The sequence below is a fragment of the Heteronotia binoei genome, chromosome 7, assembly GCF_032191835.1.
Source record: "Heteronotia binoei isolate CCM8104 ecotype False Entrance Well chromosome 7, APGP_CSIRO_Hbin_v1, whole genome shotgun sequence".
Taxonomy (NCBI): Eukaryota; Metazoa; Chordata; class Lepidosauria; order Squamata; family Gekkonidae; genus Heteronotia; species Heteronotia binoei.
The window spans coordinates 39455942-39471282 of NC_083229.1; the positions used below are offsets into that span (position 1 = coordinate 39455942).

Consider the following 15341-nt stretch of genomic DNA (forward strand, 5'->3'; position numbering starts at 1 on the left):
CAATTAAACAAAGAATGGCCTGAATCCTGCAAAAAATCCCAAAACTCAGTTGACAGAAGGATTTCTATGGTTTCCCCTCCTCACGCAAGCCTGAAATGCTGCTCGCTCCTGAAATGCTGCCCTTTGACAGGCAACCTTTCCCCCCCAGGAGCAGAATGGGGGTGGAGCTGAAGGTCTGCTGCATGAGGGAAAGATCAGTGAAACAGACCCCCCCTCCACCCCGGCAAATATCATGGGATCCAACACAAGTCATCCTTTAATTGTATATATGATTGTAGAGTTGATCACTTTGTTTTGTTCAAAATCTTGGTTATGTGTATATGGGCAGATCTTCTTTTAAAATACTGAATATTTTCAGTAAAGCTTGTAAAATGTATATCTTACCACAAAGTTTAGTCTGGAACACAGAAGTCAGGGTTTCAATCTGGCTGAAATTTGCAACCAAAAAGACGTGTTCTTCATAAGGTTCACTTCCAATAGATTTGAGTGTGTTCATATCTACCCTACCCACACCAATAGCAAAAACAAGGATTCCTGAGTTCCGGGCTTTTGCTGCAACCTCTGCCACAGGATCCTGAGGTCTTCCATCTGTCACTATCATGATTATTCTGGGCACATTCTGGCTGAGTGGACGAGCCCCTTCAGATTCTGAAAATGCAATGTTCAGTGCATATTGAATGGCTAATCCTGTCATGGTACCAGTAGCCAAGTGCATCATTCTTTTCACTGCTCTCTCCACATCTTGTCTCCTCCTGAAGGTCTTCAGGGAAAATTCGTGTTTAACTGTGCTGCCGTATTGAATGAGACCCACTCTGGTGATGTCTGGGTCAATGTCCAAAAATTGCAAGATGGTTAAGATGAATTCTTTAACTTTCTCAAAGTCATAAGGGCGAACACTACGAGAGCTGTCAATGATGAACACAAGGTCAAGCTGCTTGTTACTGCAAGAATTTTCTAGGAGGAAAACAGAAGACAAGATGTATGCAACTAGCTGTATATGAGAAACCATTCTCTAACATAGATTGGTCAAGTAGAGTGCAATGATTTGGAATAAGAACTAGAAAATAATATATATATCCACTTCAGTGTGTGTGTGTGTGTGTGTGTATATATATATATATATATATATATATATATATATATATCCTCTTCACTCCTCTTCAGTAATTTGACTGTCCTGGAGATTAAGGGATGTATTCAAAGATGCTGTTCCACCATTAGAAAAGTACTTAGGCTAGCCAAACAGCACTTCTCTTGGTGGAAGGAGGAGGTTCATTTTTGACTCCTCCAGTCCTCCTCCCACTGCAGAAACTCATCTCATCCCCTTACGCTATTTGTGGAAGTCTCTTGTCCTCCAAATGCAGTAATTTTGTGGGTCTCAGTGGGCAACAGTGGAGGGAAGAGGCACGAAAGTCCCATACCACAAACTTTGTTCCACATGCATCACTTTGAATCCAGCCCTATGTTTTAGCTCTTATAGGAAATTACACTACATTGCAATTAGTAGCAGATATTTAATGTTATAGGCTCTTATCCTCAGACTGCTTATTATGAGGTTATGGAAGCCAATACTGCACCATATACAGTTCAGGGAACTGCAAAGTCAAAGGAAGTTAAATAATTTACTTGATCTCTTATTGCATTCTGAAGTGAATTGCTGAAGGATACAAACCACATGTTTGTGCAGGTAATTGAGGGACAGGAAATGCCCCTATTTCCATTTGGTTTGTTACAGACCTTTTGTCAGCAATCAGAAATGTTTGTGGGTATGGAACAGCAATGCTATTCGCAGACTATGAAGTAACTGTATGGTTTTATTCACTTCAAGGCTACAGTCTAGCTTTCTCCACAGACACAGAATTATAGAAAGGTTGCTCAGTTTTTCAAAATTAGAGGATGCTGAACATGCGCCAAAAATAAGCAGAAATAGCATTCCACTCCTAATGGGATGCAGAAATGCTGGCATATTTATCCATTTTCCATATTATTATCTCATTTCTGTAGCTAATTACAGCTTATGCTTTAACCAGAATAAAACGCTGATAATCACAGTAGAATAATTATATACAGATAAAGTGAGAGATATTTGCAGAAATGACATCAGAAAGAAAAGGGCTATATTTAGTCTGGTCACCACTGTACATGAACCCAAACTAGGAACTCTGGGACCTGGAACTAAGAAACTAGGTCCACTTAACTTTTTTCTTCCAGCTATGCTGCAAAGCTAGAATACTCTAATGTTGATTCAGATGTAGTTGAAAAAAAGATATTGTGTGAGATTGTTATGATTTGGATCAAAAATTTAATTTTAATGTTTTTTTACCTGACTATAATGAAAGTAGAAGCCATAATGCTAATATATTAGATATATAGAGCCATCATAGAGTACTGGTAAACAGTGTCAGACTAGGATCTGGGAGACACAGGTTAGAATCCCCATACTACCATGGAACTTTGCTGGTGAAGTTAAAATGGAGAAGAGGAGAATGTTGTAAGCCAGTTTGGATCTGCATTGGGGAAATAAGTAGAGTATAGTGAAGAAATGTATTCTTTATAGATACTGTCAAGTGAACAAAGGAAGCTGCCTAATATGGAGTCAGACAATTGGTCTTTCAAAATCTGTATTATCTACTCCAGCTGGTAGCAACTAGTCTCAGACATCACTTATTACCTGAACTTTTTTAAAAAAAGAATTAAACTGGAAATGCCAGGGATTAAATCTAGGACTTCCTCCATACAAAGCAGATACTCTGCCACTGAGCCACAGACTGACAGACTTTCACTGGGAGATCCATGCACCAGCTCCTAACTCATTACACAAGACAGCTGGCTGGACTACAGGCACTTATTTATGTATGAATTAAAATATTTATATGCCATACTCAAATTGAGTTTTGAAGTGACTTCAAAGTAATTAGCAGAAACCTTTAGAGAGATACCTTCCAGTCAGGTAACTATGGACAACTAGTGGCCTTCTACTTCCTCCTATATAATCTGCAAAGTCTACTGATATTTTTCAGTATGAGCAAGAAGTTTCTAAGGGAAGTTATTCAGTTCCTTAGTAACTCCTAACCATGGAAATCAATGGGCTTTGGCCAGAATAACTCTGCACAGCATTCCACTGTCAGCTCCTCCCTCACAACGTAGTTATTTTTTTCCATGGACAAGTTCAGACTTAAATGACAGAACTGAATATATGTATTTATTCATCTAACCTCCTGAGGCAGTGCTTCCAAGGACAACAGTATTAAGTGGGAAGAATCGAAATAGCAATTGTTTTACCATGTAATTTCTTTTTTTTTAAAAATGGAGAGTCCATCATTCTACTGGGAAACTAACATTCCTATTAAGGTGTGCTTTACATTCATAAGTAATGGAAACAGAAAATGTGCATTAGATCATCTAGTTGAACTCTTAGCAGGTAGATTTATTGTACTAGTTAATTCTAGGGTACTATTATAGAAGTCAAGCAATAATTTCATAGTCAGCATTACACAATTCAAGACATGGCAGAATTTTCCTGAAATGTTACTTATATCCAAACACATACAACATTATTCAGACAGCCCTTTCTAAACAGAAAAGGCCAGTTCTGGAAAGCATTCAACAATGGAGAAGCAGCACATAAGTATCTGCTTAACTTCTTCTACAGTTACCCAGATTACTTATAGGGATGCGCACTTGGATATTAACTAACGAAAACCTAGACAAAACCTCTTTTCTGAGAGTAGCAAGAGAAGAGTTACTCAGCAGATCATCTGACATGGGGTCTTCCCATCAAAAAGGGCTAGCCCACAAACTTCTTTAAGCATAACGTGTCTACTTTTTACATAGCACTTCCATGGACATTATGGTGCCCACCAAGTCCTTTCCTGGTATCTGTTAAGGTGCTTAGAAAGGAGGCAAGTCCAGCAGGACTTCTAATTGACAGGTAGTTCCTGCTTTGACACAGCTATTGTCAGACGTCCGCAGCAGCTCCGACCAAAGCTTATACAGGATTGCAAATAAACTGCTGCCTACGTTGGTAATCACCCTCCTCCTGGGTGTCCTCTCCTTCTTTGGCCCTGCCATAGGGTGCCCATCCTGGCTACCACAGCAGGTCTGCAGAAGCCCTTCTTTCCCCTCACACCCCTACCACCAACCCTGGGAGCTTGCTTTCATCAGTATGGGTGCAGTCAGATGGGTAGGCTGCTGTGGCAGTATCTTGGCTTTAAATAAGCTGCTTGAGTTTGAGGCAGTTTCTATCAATCAGACAGTGCCCCCTAAGCTGGTATCACAGTCCTGTGGGTCTACAATTGGTCATTAAAATAATTAAGAGCCAGTCTGGTGTAGTGGTTAAGTGTGCAGACTCTTATCTGGGAGAACCGATTTTGATTCCCCACTCCTCCACTTGCACCTGCTGGAATGGCCTTGGGTCAGCCATAGCTCTCGTAGGAATTGTCCTTGAAAGGGCAGCTGCTGTGAGAGTCCTCTCAGCCCCACCCACTTCACGGGGTGAAGTGTTGTGGGGGAGGATGATAAAGGAGATTGTGAGCTGCTCTGAGACTCTGAGATCTAGAGTGGAGGGCAGGATATAAATCCAATATCATCTTCTTATCTTCTAAAGAGCCACAACCAAAGACCCACAGCTGGGTTTCTGGTTTTTCTTCTAAGTGCCATTCTGCGTACACAGAAGCAGACAAACACATACATACTCCTGGCTGCATTCTAAGAGAATGCTGAAGCGCATGTCAGAGTGGGGTTGGGGGGGGAAAGGAGTAGAACAATCACACTGCTCATGTGTTTCCATGGCATGCCCAGGTGATCAGATGCCCAGAAACCCACCATGGAAGTGCTTCCCTGAGGTAGCTACCAGAATTTGCCAGTGGCTATTTAATCCATGTGGGAGTTGTTTTAGTGCGAGGTAGGGATGAGTGGGGCACGAGAGCCAGTTGTGCCCATTTGAGTGGGAATTTGGAGGGGAGAGGTGGCTATGCCGGGCCAAACTGCTTGTGTGATCGCATCCTATAAAGCAGCTTCATGTGTTCAGCATGGTAATTGCTATGCAGATGGAGGGGGAGATTGCACAAAGGTGGCTTTCAACCAGTAAGTGGGGAATAGAAGTGAAATAAAACACAGAAAATCAAATTATGCAGACAAGGGGGAGAGCAGGATGGAAAGTGAGGTCTGTGACCCATCCAACTCTTGTCCTGCAGGGAGGGAGCTTTGGCTCAGTCTTGAAGTCATGGGTGGCCCTCACTGTGGGTAGCTGCCTTTAAGTTTGTGGTCACATCTGAAGCCCTGCCCCCACTCTACTCTGGTCAAGGTAATAGCCAGAAGAAATACCCTTTCCCTCTTCTCCAGAATATGCAGAACATATATGTAGGTAACATACAGAGACACTAACATATCTATAGCTAATGAAGAGCTGCTACCATCAGAGTTTTATGTATAATCTAACTCCTCAACATTTTGTGCTTAGCTCCATCTCCTGTGGCAGCCATTTTACGGTGGTACTGATTATTAGAACTGCATAGTGCATATGGCAGAGTGGAATTTCAGTTGGTTGCTGCTGAGGAAATAAAGGTCATATGATGCCTTTTATCTTAGTAAACTAATATCAGTCCTTTATTGTAAGGAACTCCATTCAAGACAGGATAGAGTAGAGCTAATGTACTAAACCGCCCAGAGCCTGCTTCGGTGGGAAGGGTGGGATATAAATCCAATAAATAAATAAATAAAAATAAACTAGCTAACTAAACTGGGATGGAGATGCAGGACGCATGTCTCTATTGCTCTCATGCTTGCAAAATGAAGGGATGGAGAGAGAAGGTGTTAGCTGGAAGGACCGTAGATTAGCCATCTATGCTTCAAAGGAGAAGCACCAGAGCAGTAAAAAGGAGCGATACACAGATCCTGATCTACTTATTTCTCTGGCTCTCTATAGTTTCCCTCTGAAGTCTGAAGCTAAGAGACAGTGCAAAGTTCTTCACTCCCAGCACCAATGACCCCCTCTCAAAATGCCAATGGTGCCTGTAGGCTCAAAAGGATTAGGGACCCCTCACACTCTTTCACAGTCTCGTTCTGATTTCAGCATTTTTGTCATAGCCCACATGACTGCTGCCATCATCTGAGCACAGTAAAATTGGAGGGGGTGGGTTAGCTCCTCACACCTGCATGTTCTATTTGTATTGAAAAACAGACTCTCACTCATTCCTTGGGGGTCTTGAAAAAGAAAGACGAACTTGCCTACGAAGGCTGTCATGTATCCTTCTGTTTGCTCTGCAACTGAGAATTTTAATTGCCTGTAAAACAGGGGCCTTTCCCTTCTATCTGAATTTTGGCAGGGAGGGCCCCTTGGGTGATTTGTTATTCTAAGCAAAACAGAAGAACAAAACAAATTTAAAATTCTGCACACATTTCTAACCACCTTTCCAGGTAGTGTTTTCTCTTGTAAGGCCCAAGTCAAATACATTAAAAGCCTCATGGATAGATACTGCTTTGGTGAAAGGGACAGTTGTTAAGTGGGGGAAGGGGGGAATAGAAAGAAGAACCCATTAAATGCCTTTCCTCTTCCATTATTAGTATCCCTCTGGAACCATTTTTTCCTAGTTTGACAGAATCTCTCATATAAATCCTTTTAACAAACCAGTTTATTTGTATTCAACACCATACTCCTCTTCTCCCAAACCTTGTCCTGTTAGCACTACTACTCCTTTCACAAAAATCATCCCTTCTTCAAAAGAAGCTGTGTCATCCTACAAACATTTTGAACTGCTGAGATGTGTACAGTTGTTACACTTGGCATGCCTTTGTAGCAACTCACCAAGTAAAGCAGCATCATTTCTTTGACTTAAAAGTGTTCTTGGAAGGTGTTTTTCTCTGGCTGAGGCCAGCATAAGTCCGGCCAACAAAAAGAAGCATAAAATCATTTCTCCCTTTTTTCCAGGAAGAATGGAGCAAGATAAATAATCAGGGCAGAAGACTCTAAAAAAAAAAGAATTTTATAAATTAGTCAAGCAACACCAACAATGTGCCATGTATTTTTCTCTTCACATGGCTTCTTTTTAATTAATTAACCAATTAGGGCTGCAGTCCTAAGTACACTCACAAGTCCTATTGAACTCAATGGGATTTACATAGATTTGCCAGCTCTGGGATGGGAAATACCTGGAGATTTGGGGAGTGGGGCCTAAGGAGGGCGAGGTTTAGGGAGAGGGTGGACATCAGTGGGTTATAATGTCATACAGTCCACCTTCCAAAGTAGCCATTTTCTCCATGTGAATTAACCTCTGCCATCTGGAGACCAGTTGTAATAGGGGGAGATCTCCAGTTACCACCTGGAGGTTGGCAACCCTAGATTCATGTCTAAGAATACCTGTCTATGATTGCACTGAGGATTAAAGCATTTTGACTGAATAAAAGAAGATGCACATGGTTAATAAGAGACCTAATTTCACCTTTTAATAATTATTTTAATACAAGTTTTTTTTTTTTATTAAAACTGCATCTTAGAAAAGACCTTCCTTCTGTATGCAAGATAAAGGGCAATGTGCTCACCATCTTCCAAACGACAAGCTGTTTTTTTACTTACCTCTATAACTTCTCAAATGCATTTATGTAGATTGAATCAATTCATTAATCAATTCATTAATATAGATACCTTATAAGCATAAATACATGAATAGCTGCAACATTCATATTAAAACTCGAAAAAAGGGGTTTTGGTTATTTGTATCCTGTTATTATTCCTGTCAGGAGTCTGGATGAAGTGGCTGAATTTCCAGGCAGTCCTTCCCTTATGTGTTAAGGAGGAATGTGTTTTGCTAGAGGATTTGTATCTTCATCAGCAGAGTTCTAAGGAGGCGGAAGTTACTAAGATCCTATGATGGATGTATTAACCTTACTGCCATATTTCCTTTGTTCATTTCCTTGTTGAGTTCTGGGATGCAGTGAGAGCAAGATGACCTCAGAGAGGCGAGTCCATGCATTGGCTGTCAGCCTCCATATACAGATGATGTGGCGGTGTAACTGGTGTGCTGTGCCATTATTGATGGGCTCCAGTGCACTTGCTAAGCTTTCAGATGGATCTTTTTGAAAGTATATTTTCTCCACTGAGACATCATAGGATAGTGAGTACTTATGCTGGTGCTATGTTGATGCTGGTAGTATGTCCAAAGGTCAGCATGGTTCTGCCTTGTTCCTCAGCAATAAGGTTTTGCATTTTGAATGTGAATAAAATGAGATTTTTTTCCCCTTAACAGAAGCAGTCTCTTGAGACACATGAATCGCTCACAGCCAATAATCTTACTTTGAGAGTTAAGACATTTGGAGCCATCAAGTTACAGAAGCACTTTTTTTTTGTCACTAAAATACATTAGTATGGAAAGGTTTTCATTTGCCACAAACAGAAACTGTAGTGTTGTTTGCCAACATTCAACCTACATTTAGAGGCAATAAAATTTTTATGAACCTTAAATCACATCTGAAGCCACTGGTATATCTCCGTGGCCAACACTTACCAGGGGAGCCATTAAAAAAACTCCTATAGTGATGTCTGAACAGAAAGCTCATAGTTTGGTCAGCTCTGCATAATTTCCATGGAATGTGGGGAAACTGGATTTACCATGGAAGATTTTTGTAATAACAACATCAACTTCCTTGTGATCTGGTAATATTCAACATCTCTTTGGACAAAAGAGCTTTTCATCCGGCATATTATTTCAGGGCATCTTTTATCTTTTGAGAAGAATCTGGAGCTGGTAGTTATTTTATATGACACAGAAAAGCCCTTATAATGTGGGAAGAACTGTATTTCTGAATGTCTGGAACTCATACACCAAGACTTCTTTATTGCCCTTTATTGGCCACCAATTTTTTTACAGCTCCTGTAAAAAAATTCTAAACAGATAAATGCCTCCATAGGAAAGCATTGTACAGAGAAAGCAACATCACACTTCCTAGATATTTCCATAGGGCTTTGTTCACAGATAAAACTGAAAGAGCTGTAGGGATGATTAACGCCAATCTGTGGTCCAGACTATGGGTTCAGGATCACATTTGAAAGTCCAACCATGAGCTTGGAGATTTAGTTTGAAAACATATCTGATATATCACATACAGGAATGTTAGCCTTGTCTGCTTCTGTTCAAGGACATTTTAATACTCAATTCTTACTTCATACATTCCAAGACTGGCACTGAAAAGAGACGTCAACTGAGCTTCAGCTAGCCTGGCACTAATTAAGCCCTGCACATTACCCTTTGCTAAAGAAGCAAAGGATGGAGTCTGCACTCCCTGTCTCTGAGAAAAGGAGACCCCAGCCTTAGAGTGCAATCCTACTCAGGAGTCAGTTCCGTTTTATTCAGTGGTGCTTAGTATCAGGACGCCTTACAGACGGACGCCTTACAGACTTCTTGTGGCTGGCATAGGATTTCATGGGCAAAATCCTCTTGCATAACTAAGCCAGACGTGCCAATGGGGATGCACCTGCCCAAGTGGCCTCTTATGCCTTAGTACAGGCTAATCGACAAAGTGCCACACAATTACCGGTACTTCTTCTAATGTGTTTGTTTGATCTAACTCGGCCACCCACTGAAAGCCTCCAGAAGAGTACCATTCTGGAGAGAGAAAAACGGAAGGGGCGGGGGGACTCCAGCCTGGCTACCCAACCAATAAAACCTTTTTGCCTTCAATTTGGGACTCAAGCGGCTTAATTGTATGACAGGTATTGGCCCCTCGCTCTGATCAGTGCTGGGCGGCTCCGCTAGGGCTGCACCGAAAGGAAGGGAGGGAGGGAGAAGGGGGGTGGGGGGGGGATGATGCGCGATTAAGTGACCAAACCCGGCGGTCGGACAGAAGCTGCCTCCTCCACCCCGGGTCCGGGTTGGCGCCAAAAAGGCTCCTCTTACCTGCTGCGCAGGCGTTCCTTCTTCGTTCCGAGGCAAAGCCGCTTCAGCCCGGAAAGGCGACGTGCAAAAGGGACTGCGAAGCTCTTTTTGGCAGCGCCTGGTGAAAAAGCGGAGCGGAGGCGCGCTCGTTTTTCCGAGAGGGCGCTGAGCTCTCCGCTCTGGGGAGGGGAGGAGACCGCTGAAGAGCCAAACTCTGCCGCCCTGGTGGGGAAGGAAAGCCCGCGTGGAAAGCCCGGCGGGGGGGGGGGGTCTGGCGGTGCGCGGTGCAAGCCGGCCTCAGCTCGTTTGTGGCGGGAAAGCTGGCGAGAGAGAGCGGCTCAGTCACTTGGCTTTTTTGGCAGGGGAATGCAGACAGCAGCACGTGGGTCGACGTCTTTTTCATTTTTTTCCTTCAAACAAATGATTTCATGTTATGATGGCTGTCTTTCTGAGAATGGCATAACTCTCCCTGTTTGGCTGATGACCGATGATCATTTTAGAATTCGCTCAATTTTTATTCAAAACTCTCGCATTTTGAAAGGGGGGAGAGAAAGGCACTCTTTCTGCGTGCTCCTCTGTGGGGGGGGAGGACTCTTTCTGCGTGCTTCTGCAGAAAACAGCAAGCGGCAGCCCTCCTTCGTTTGCGTGTGCCCTCTCGCCCGTCGCTTATCGGCTTTCAAAACAAACTCTCATCCCAGTTTTCCCTTTCACTGCCAGAAGCGGGAAGTTCACAATCCGGTTAGAAACAGAATGGCCGGATTTTTTCCCCCCCGCCAAGAGGACTGCCCCCTCCCCGGCCAGCACCGTTTGAATAGCTGGGGCAGGGCGTCTCGGTCCCTTTGACAATGAATCCGGCGGTGCTTTTCCCATTTCCATTGGGCATGCCTGCCGCTGGAAAACGGAACACCACCACGGAGATCTGGGCCACTAATAAAAATGAGCGTTCAAAGGGCACTAGTCAACCAGTAAATCAGGTCCCTTGTGCTTCTTTGAGGGGAAAGCGGTACTAGAAAGGTGTTGAATGATGTGCCCGAAAGAATCTAACAAATGCAAGTGGGGAGAGATCCTGCTTTCTGCCTAGCAAGCATCTAGCAGGAAATACATAGTTATTTCTAGGGACAACTAGTCCAACCTCTTGATGAAAATGGCTGAGGACTGTCTGAGGCATTCCCACAAGAGCCAGGTTTTTCTATGGCAAACTCCAGGAACAGGGAAGGCAAGCAGCCCTTTCCTTTGCCCTTGGTGGCTATAGATGCTGTTCCTGAAGGCTGAATTCTCCATAGCAAGCCATTCCTAAGGGAACTGGAACAGTTAGGCACAAAAAAGCCACCCATCTTCCCAGGCATCTAGCATGTTCTCCCATCATAATCTTGCTTTAGAGTTTAAATCTTTAAAATTATTTCTTGTAGCTGCTGTTCCAGTGAAAAAGAAAACCTGCATGGTATCGTGGATGCATATTGTTAAAAATTGTCTGCTTTTTTAATGAAACGTTTAAAACCTAAGATGAGTCCTGCTTGGTCTTCCAGTCCAGCATCCTGTTTCACACAGTGGCTAACCAATTGCCCTGAAAGGTCAACAAACTGGGCATAGGGGCCAAGGCCTTTCCCTGAGCTTACATCATTCTCCATTTTATCTTCATAACAGTCCTGTCAGGTCGTTTAGACAAAGAGTGCATGACTGTGCAAGTTCATCCAGTAAATACATGTTTCTGGCATTTATGTAAGTGTCCTGCGTATATAGGATGGATAACCATTTTATGTTTAGAATTATGTCTATCCGTATTTGTATCTTTCAAAAACAGCATGGAAAAAGCACCCTCTCCCAACACCTTTAAAAGATGCATCCAGGAAATGTTTCCAGAAGTAAGAGACTGTAGGTTTGGATTCTTTGGATATTCTGCAGGTGTGTCAAGAATGTCCCACTGATTAAATTAATCTGCAATAAATAAATGAATTATGTGCTAATTTAAATACTGTCCAGTCTACCTTACTTGGCAGCAGAATTATGTGGGAGAGAGTACCTGTCTTCGAGGTCCTAACTTTCAGCTCTGCCCACTCTTTAACACTGCCTGGCTGCCTTATTAAGCTTCCGAAAGCTTCCCAAGTATCTGCTCTCCAAATATCTCCCCATGCACACTATACTCAATCAAGTAGAGGAACAATTAGAGGCTCTGCCAAATAATAATGCTGAGAGGCTGAAGACGTCATCTTATGAGTGATCTGAATTTAATATAATGCCATTTCACTGAAACAAATGTTAACTGTGCAAAAAAAGAGAGAAAAGAAACACAATTCATTTATAATCTCCAGACGGATTCCTGACATTCAAAGTATTACAATAATTAATTCCCTTGAAATCCAGCCTCAGCTCATGTAAATCTGTTCAACTTGGGTTTTTTTATCTAGCAAATGTCATAAAAATGCCTCCATTCTTACCAACCTGGATTGTGATCATAAACTGCTTGTTGGATCTCCAAGGACACAAGAAGAAAGAGGGAAACTTACTGATAACAAATGATTATTTCCTTTGAAAGAATGCTCACTTGGTTCTGAAGGAAAAATGTTAAGAATGTCTGTACAAGCCACATTGGAGAAAACATTTGCAAAATCCGCTTCAAAGCAGAGCTTCAAAGCCTCATTGCTTGAAAATAATAGCCAACATTTTGGATTTTTTAGTGACTAGAAGGAAACACCTGGAAGAGAAGAAAATGCCATCATTTTGCTCCAGTGGAGTAGCTGAGTCTGATATTTTTGCGATGTGTTGTGGTGTCGTAAAGACTTACACATTTATTACATAAGAAGAAGAGCCATCCTGGGTCAGATGAATGGCCTATTTAGTCCAGCATCCAATTTCCCTAAGACATGGATTGATCAACTGGAAGAAAATGAACCTGGCAAATTTCAGTCAGTATATGAGAGCCCCATTCACAAATTACAGTGATAGCACATACAATCCGTGTACAGTGTACACTTGATTTTTTAAAATATGTGTATTGAGTAATTCTGATGTTACACTCAACCCAAATATAGCTGAACATGTGATACAAGCCCCACATTTATCCAGGTACTGGCCCTTAGTTTCAGTTGTAAAGTCAAAGCACATTGGTTCTCTCTTACAAACGTACACACATTCATGCAAGATTTGTGTGTGTGTTCAGTGTAATGCAAACAGGGCTTAGAAAGTCAATAAACCGAAGTCAAACACTAATACTACCTCGTGTTGTGTGGGAAACCCATAAGCATTGTCCATCACGGTTAAAACATGGATTACCACATTTGACCTCTGCTCTAACCTCTTCTAAGGGACCTGTAGGTCCTGCTGGGTGTTACAGAGACTGCTGTTTCCCTGCCCCCCCCCCCCGCCCCGTGATGCTTCGTCCTTCCCAGTATGCCAGGGGAACAATTCGATACCAGGTAGCGATACTCTGGGACCAGTTATGTCAGCTACACATCCTACAGACATCCTATTGAATGCAGACAAAAACATCATAGTTTCAAAGATGTGATTTTTGAGGACTGCCTGATGCAGCCCCCAGGAGCCCAGTTTTTCTATGGCTAACTCAAGGAACAGGGAAGGCAAGAAGCCCTTTCCTGTACCCTTGGTGGCTATAGGTGCTGTTCCTGGAGGCTGAACTCACCTCATGAGCTACCTGGCCCAGAACCTTCAGCGTGGAAAAGCACCGATGTCAGCTCTCTCATTGTCTCTTTCATGTCATCACTCAGTGGGAGGAAGCATTGCTGACCTAACATCCATGACCTTTGCCATGGCCAACAGTGCTGCAGAGATTGCTCAGCTTTGGCTTATTCCCATTTAAACAGAAGTCTGTGCTGCCTTGAGCAGGTCTGCAAAGGCAGCTGTGACAGGGGTGACTGTTCTACTAAGCACTCTCCTTGAACGATCACCCTGTCGTTGCTCCAGGTGTCAAAATTTACCTTTCAGATAATGGCACAGAAGGCACAGGTAATGATTTAAAACAGATTTTGGGTTATTTAAACAGACTGGCAGAGAAGGGATGGGATATTTACATAGATTTTTGGGATTTAAAAGATGTAGGCAGACAGTTAAAACTGAATACAGAACTATGTCTGAGGTTACTGACTTCACAAGATACAGTGTTATCTTTCAGTTGCTTTAACTTTGGTATCCTCAATGTTAAAGGTTTATCTTTGTATAACTCTTCTAGATTTCCAGTTAACTTTCCCACTTTCTTATCACACAATCTTGTGTACCCTCTCTGCTTTGTCCCTTGGGTTATAAGACTAAGGTCTCTCCACTAGACCTCTTTCTCTAGCACAATCGTTACTATCTTCCCTTTAAGATAAATAACCTATGGCACCTTTTGAGGACCTTCTACTGCTATCTCAAAACCTGCCAACGCCTGATCTACCAGACTTCCAGTCCCCCCCCCCTTGGGCATTAAGCTTAATTCAGGAAACTGCTTTCCTCCTCAATATGCAATTCTGTTTTACAAATACAGAGACTGTTCTTAACTTCTGGGAACAGCCTTCCACCAGAGCTTCCACTATTCAAAGCCACCACACATGGGCTCTGAATCAGACTCTGTTTAGTGTTTCAGACTCTAAATCAGACTCTGCTTAGTGTTTCTTGTCACACACTAGAAAGCATACAAAGACCACTATTCTCTTCCAGACACTCTCCAGCTGCTTAAACTCTGTAACTGCTTTCTCCAGCTGTCTAACCACCACCCTCTTTTGACAGAAGTTCTCCAGAGTGAGTTCCATTAGCTGTCACTCACATGTACTGCCTCTGAGCATGCATATGCCTGCTGTCTGTCACAGCAGTATACAAAATAAAAAGATAAATGCTCCCCCTTCCACTACTTTTGGTGTGGGCAAGGAGGATTATTCTCTTAACGCTGTTACTTTAAGTAACAGTGCTTTTCAAAAACACAGTAGTCCTTTTCACTCTATGCAGTTCCATATGTAGGGTGGGCTGTCAAAGCTACAGGGCAGAATGTTCTTTCAGCAGCAAATAGTTTTAAGGTGGAGTGACTCCACCCACCCACCCTACCCGGTCACTGGATCACCCCTAAACTGAAAGCAACACCCATACTTTCAAATCAAGTTGAGGGGGTTCCTCAGTAATAAATAAGTCTATTATGTTTGATTTTGATTTTTGGATCTTGCTCTGCATTTGACTAAGGTGCAGTACTGATACTATGCATATGCTGTCCATGTACTGACTAAGAACCAAACTGGATGTTGTATGTGACAAAAGTCAAGGCATAAGTACTGGCAAAAATGGCAAAGAAAGGAAACTGGAAGTCCCTCTTCCCTGCATGCAGCAACAGAAAACTTTCAAAATAAGTTCCGCAGCTCATGTGTGACAGTGAGTCCGGTAGGGAACCCATGTCCCAACTCGTGTCATACATAATGTCTAATTTGGCTCTGACAGAGAGAGACCCAATGCTGCATGGGGCCATTGAGTAAGTTTTTAAATCCTCCTGAAGTA

The 15341-nt window shown here is 42.6% G+C and overlaps 1 protein-coding gene across 2 annotated transcripts in view; it reads right to left on the reverse strand.

Moving 5' to 3' along the window:
* Positions 1-9972, reverse strand: part of MATN2 (matrilin 2) — a 70921-nt gene extending 60949 nt beyond the window's left edge. For both annotated transcript variants that reach the window (XM_060243450.1, XM_060243451.1), the window contains exons 1-3: positions 9891-9972; positions 6806-6964; positions 385-954 (exon numbers count right to left, since the gene is read on the reverse strand). In XM_060243450.1, the coding sequence (XP_060099433.1) occupies positions 385-954; positions 6806-6911 (676 nt within the window). In that variant the 5' untranslated portion in view covers positions 6912-6964; positions 9891-9972. The remainder of the gene's footprint in view (positions 1-384; positions 955-6805; positions 6965-9890) is intronic.
* Between the last annotated feature and the right edge of the window lie 5369 nt (positions 9973-15341).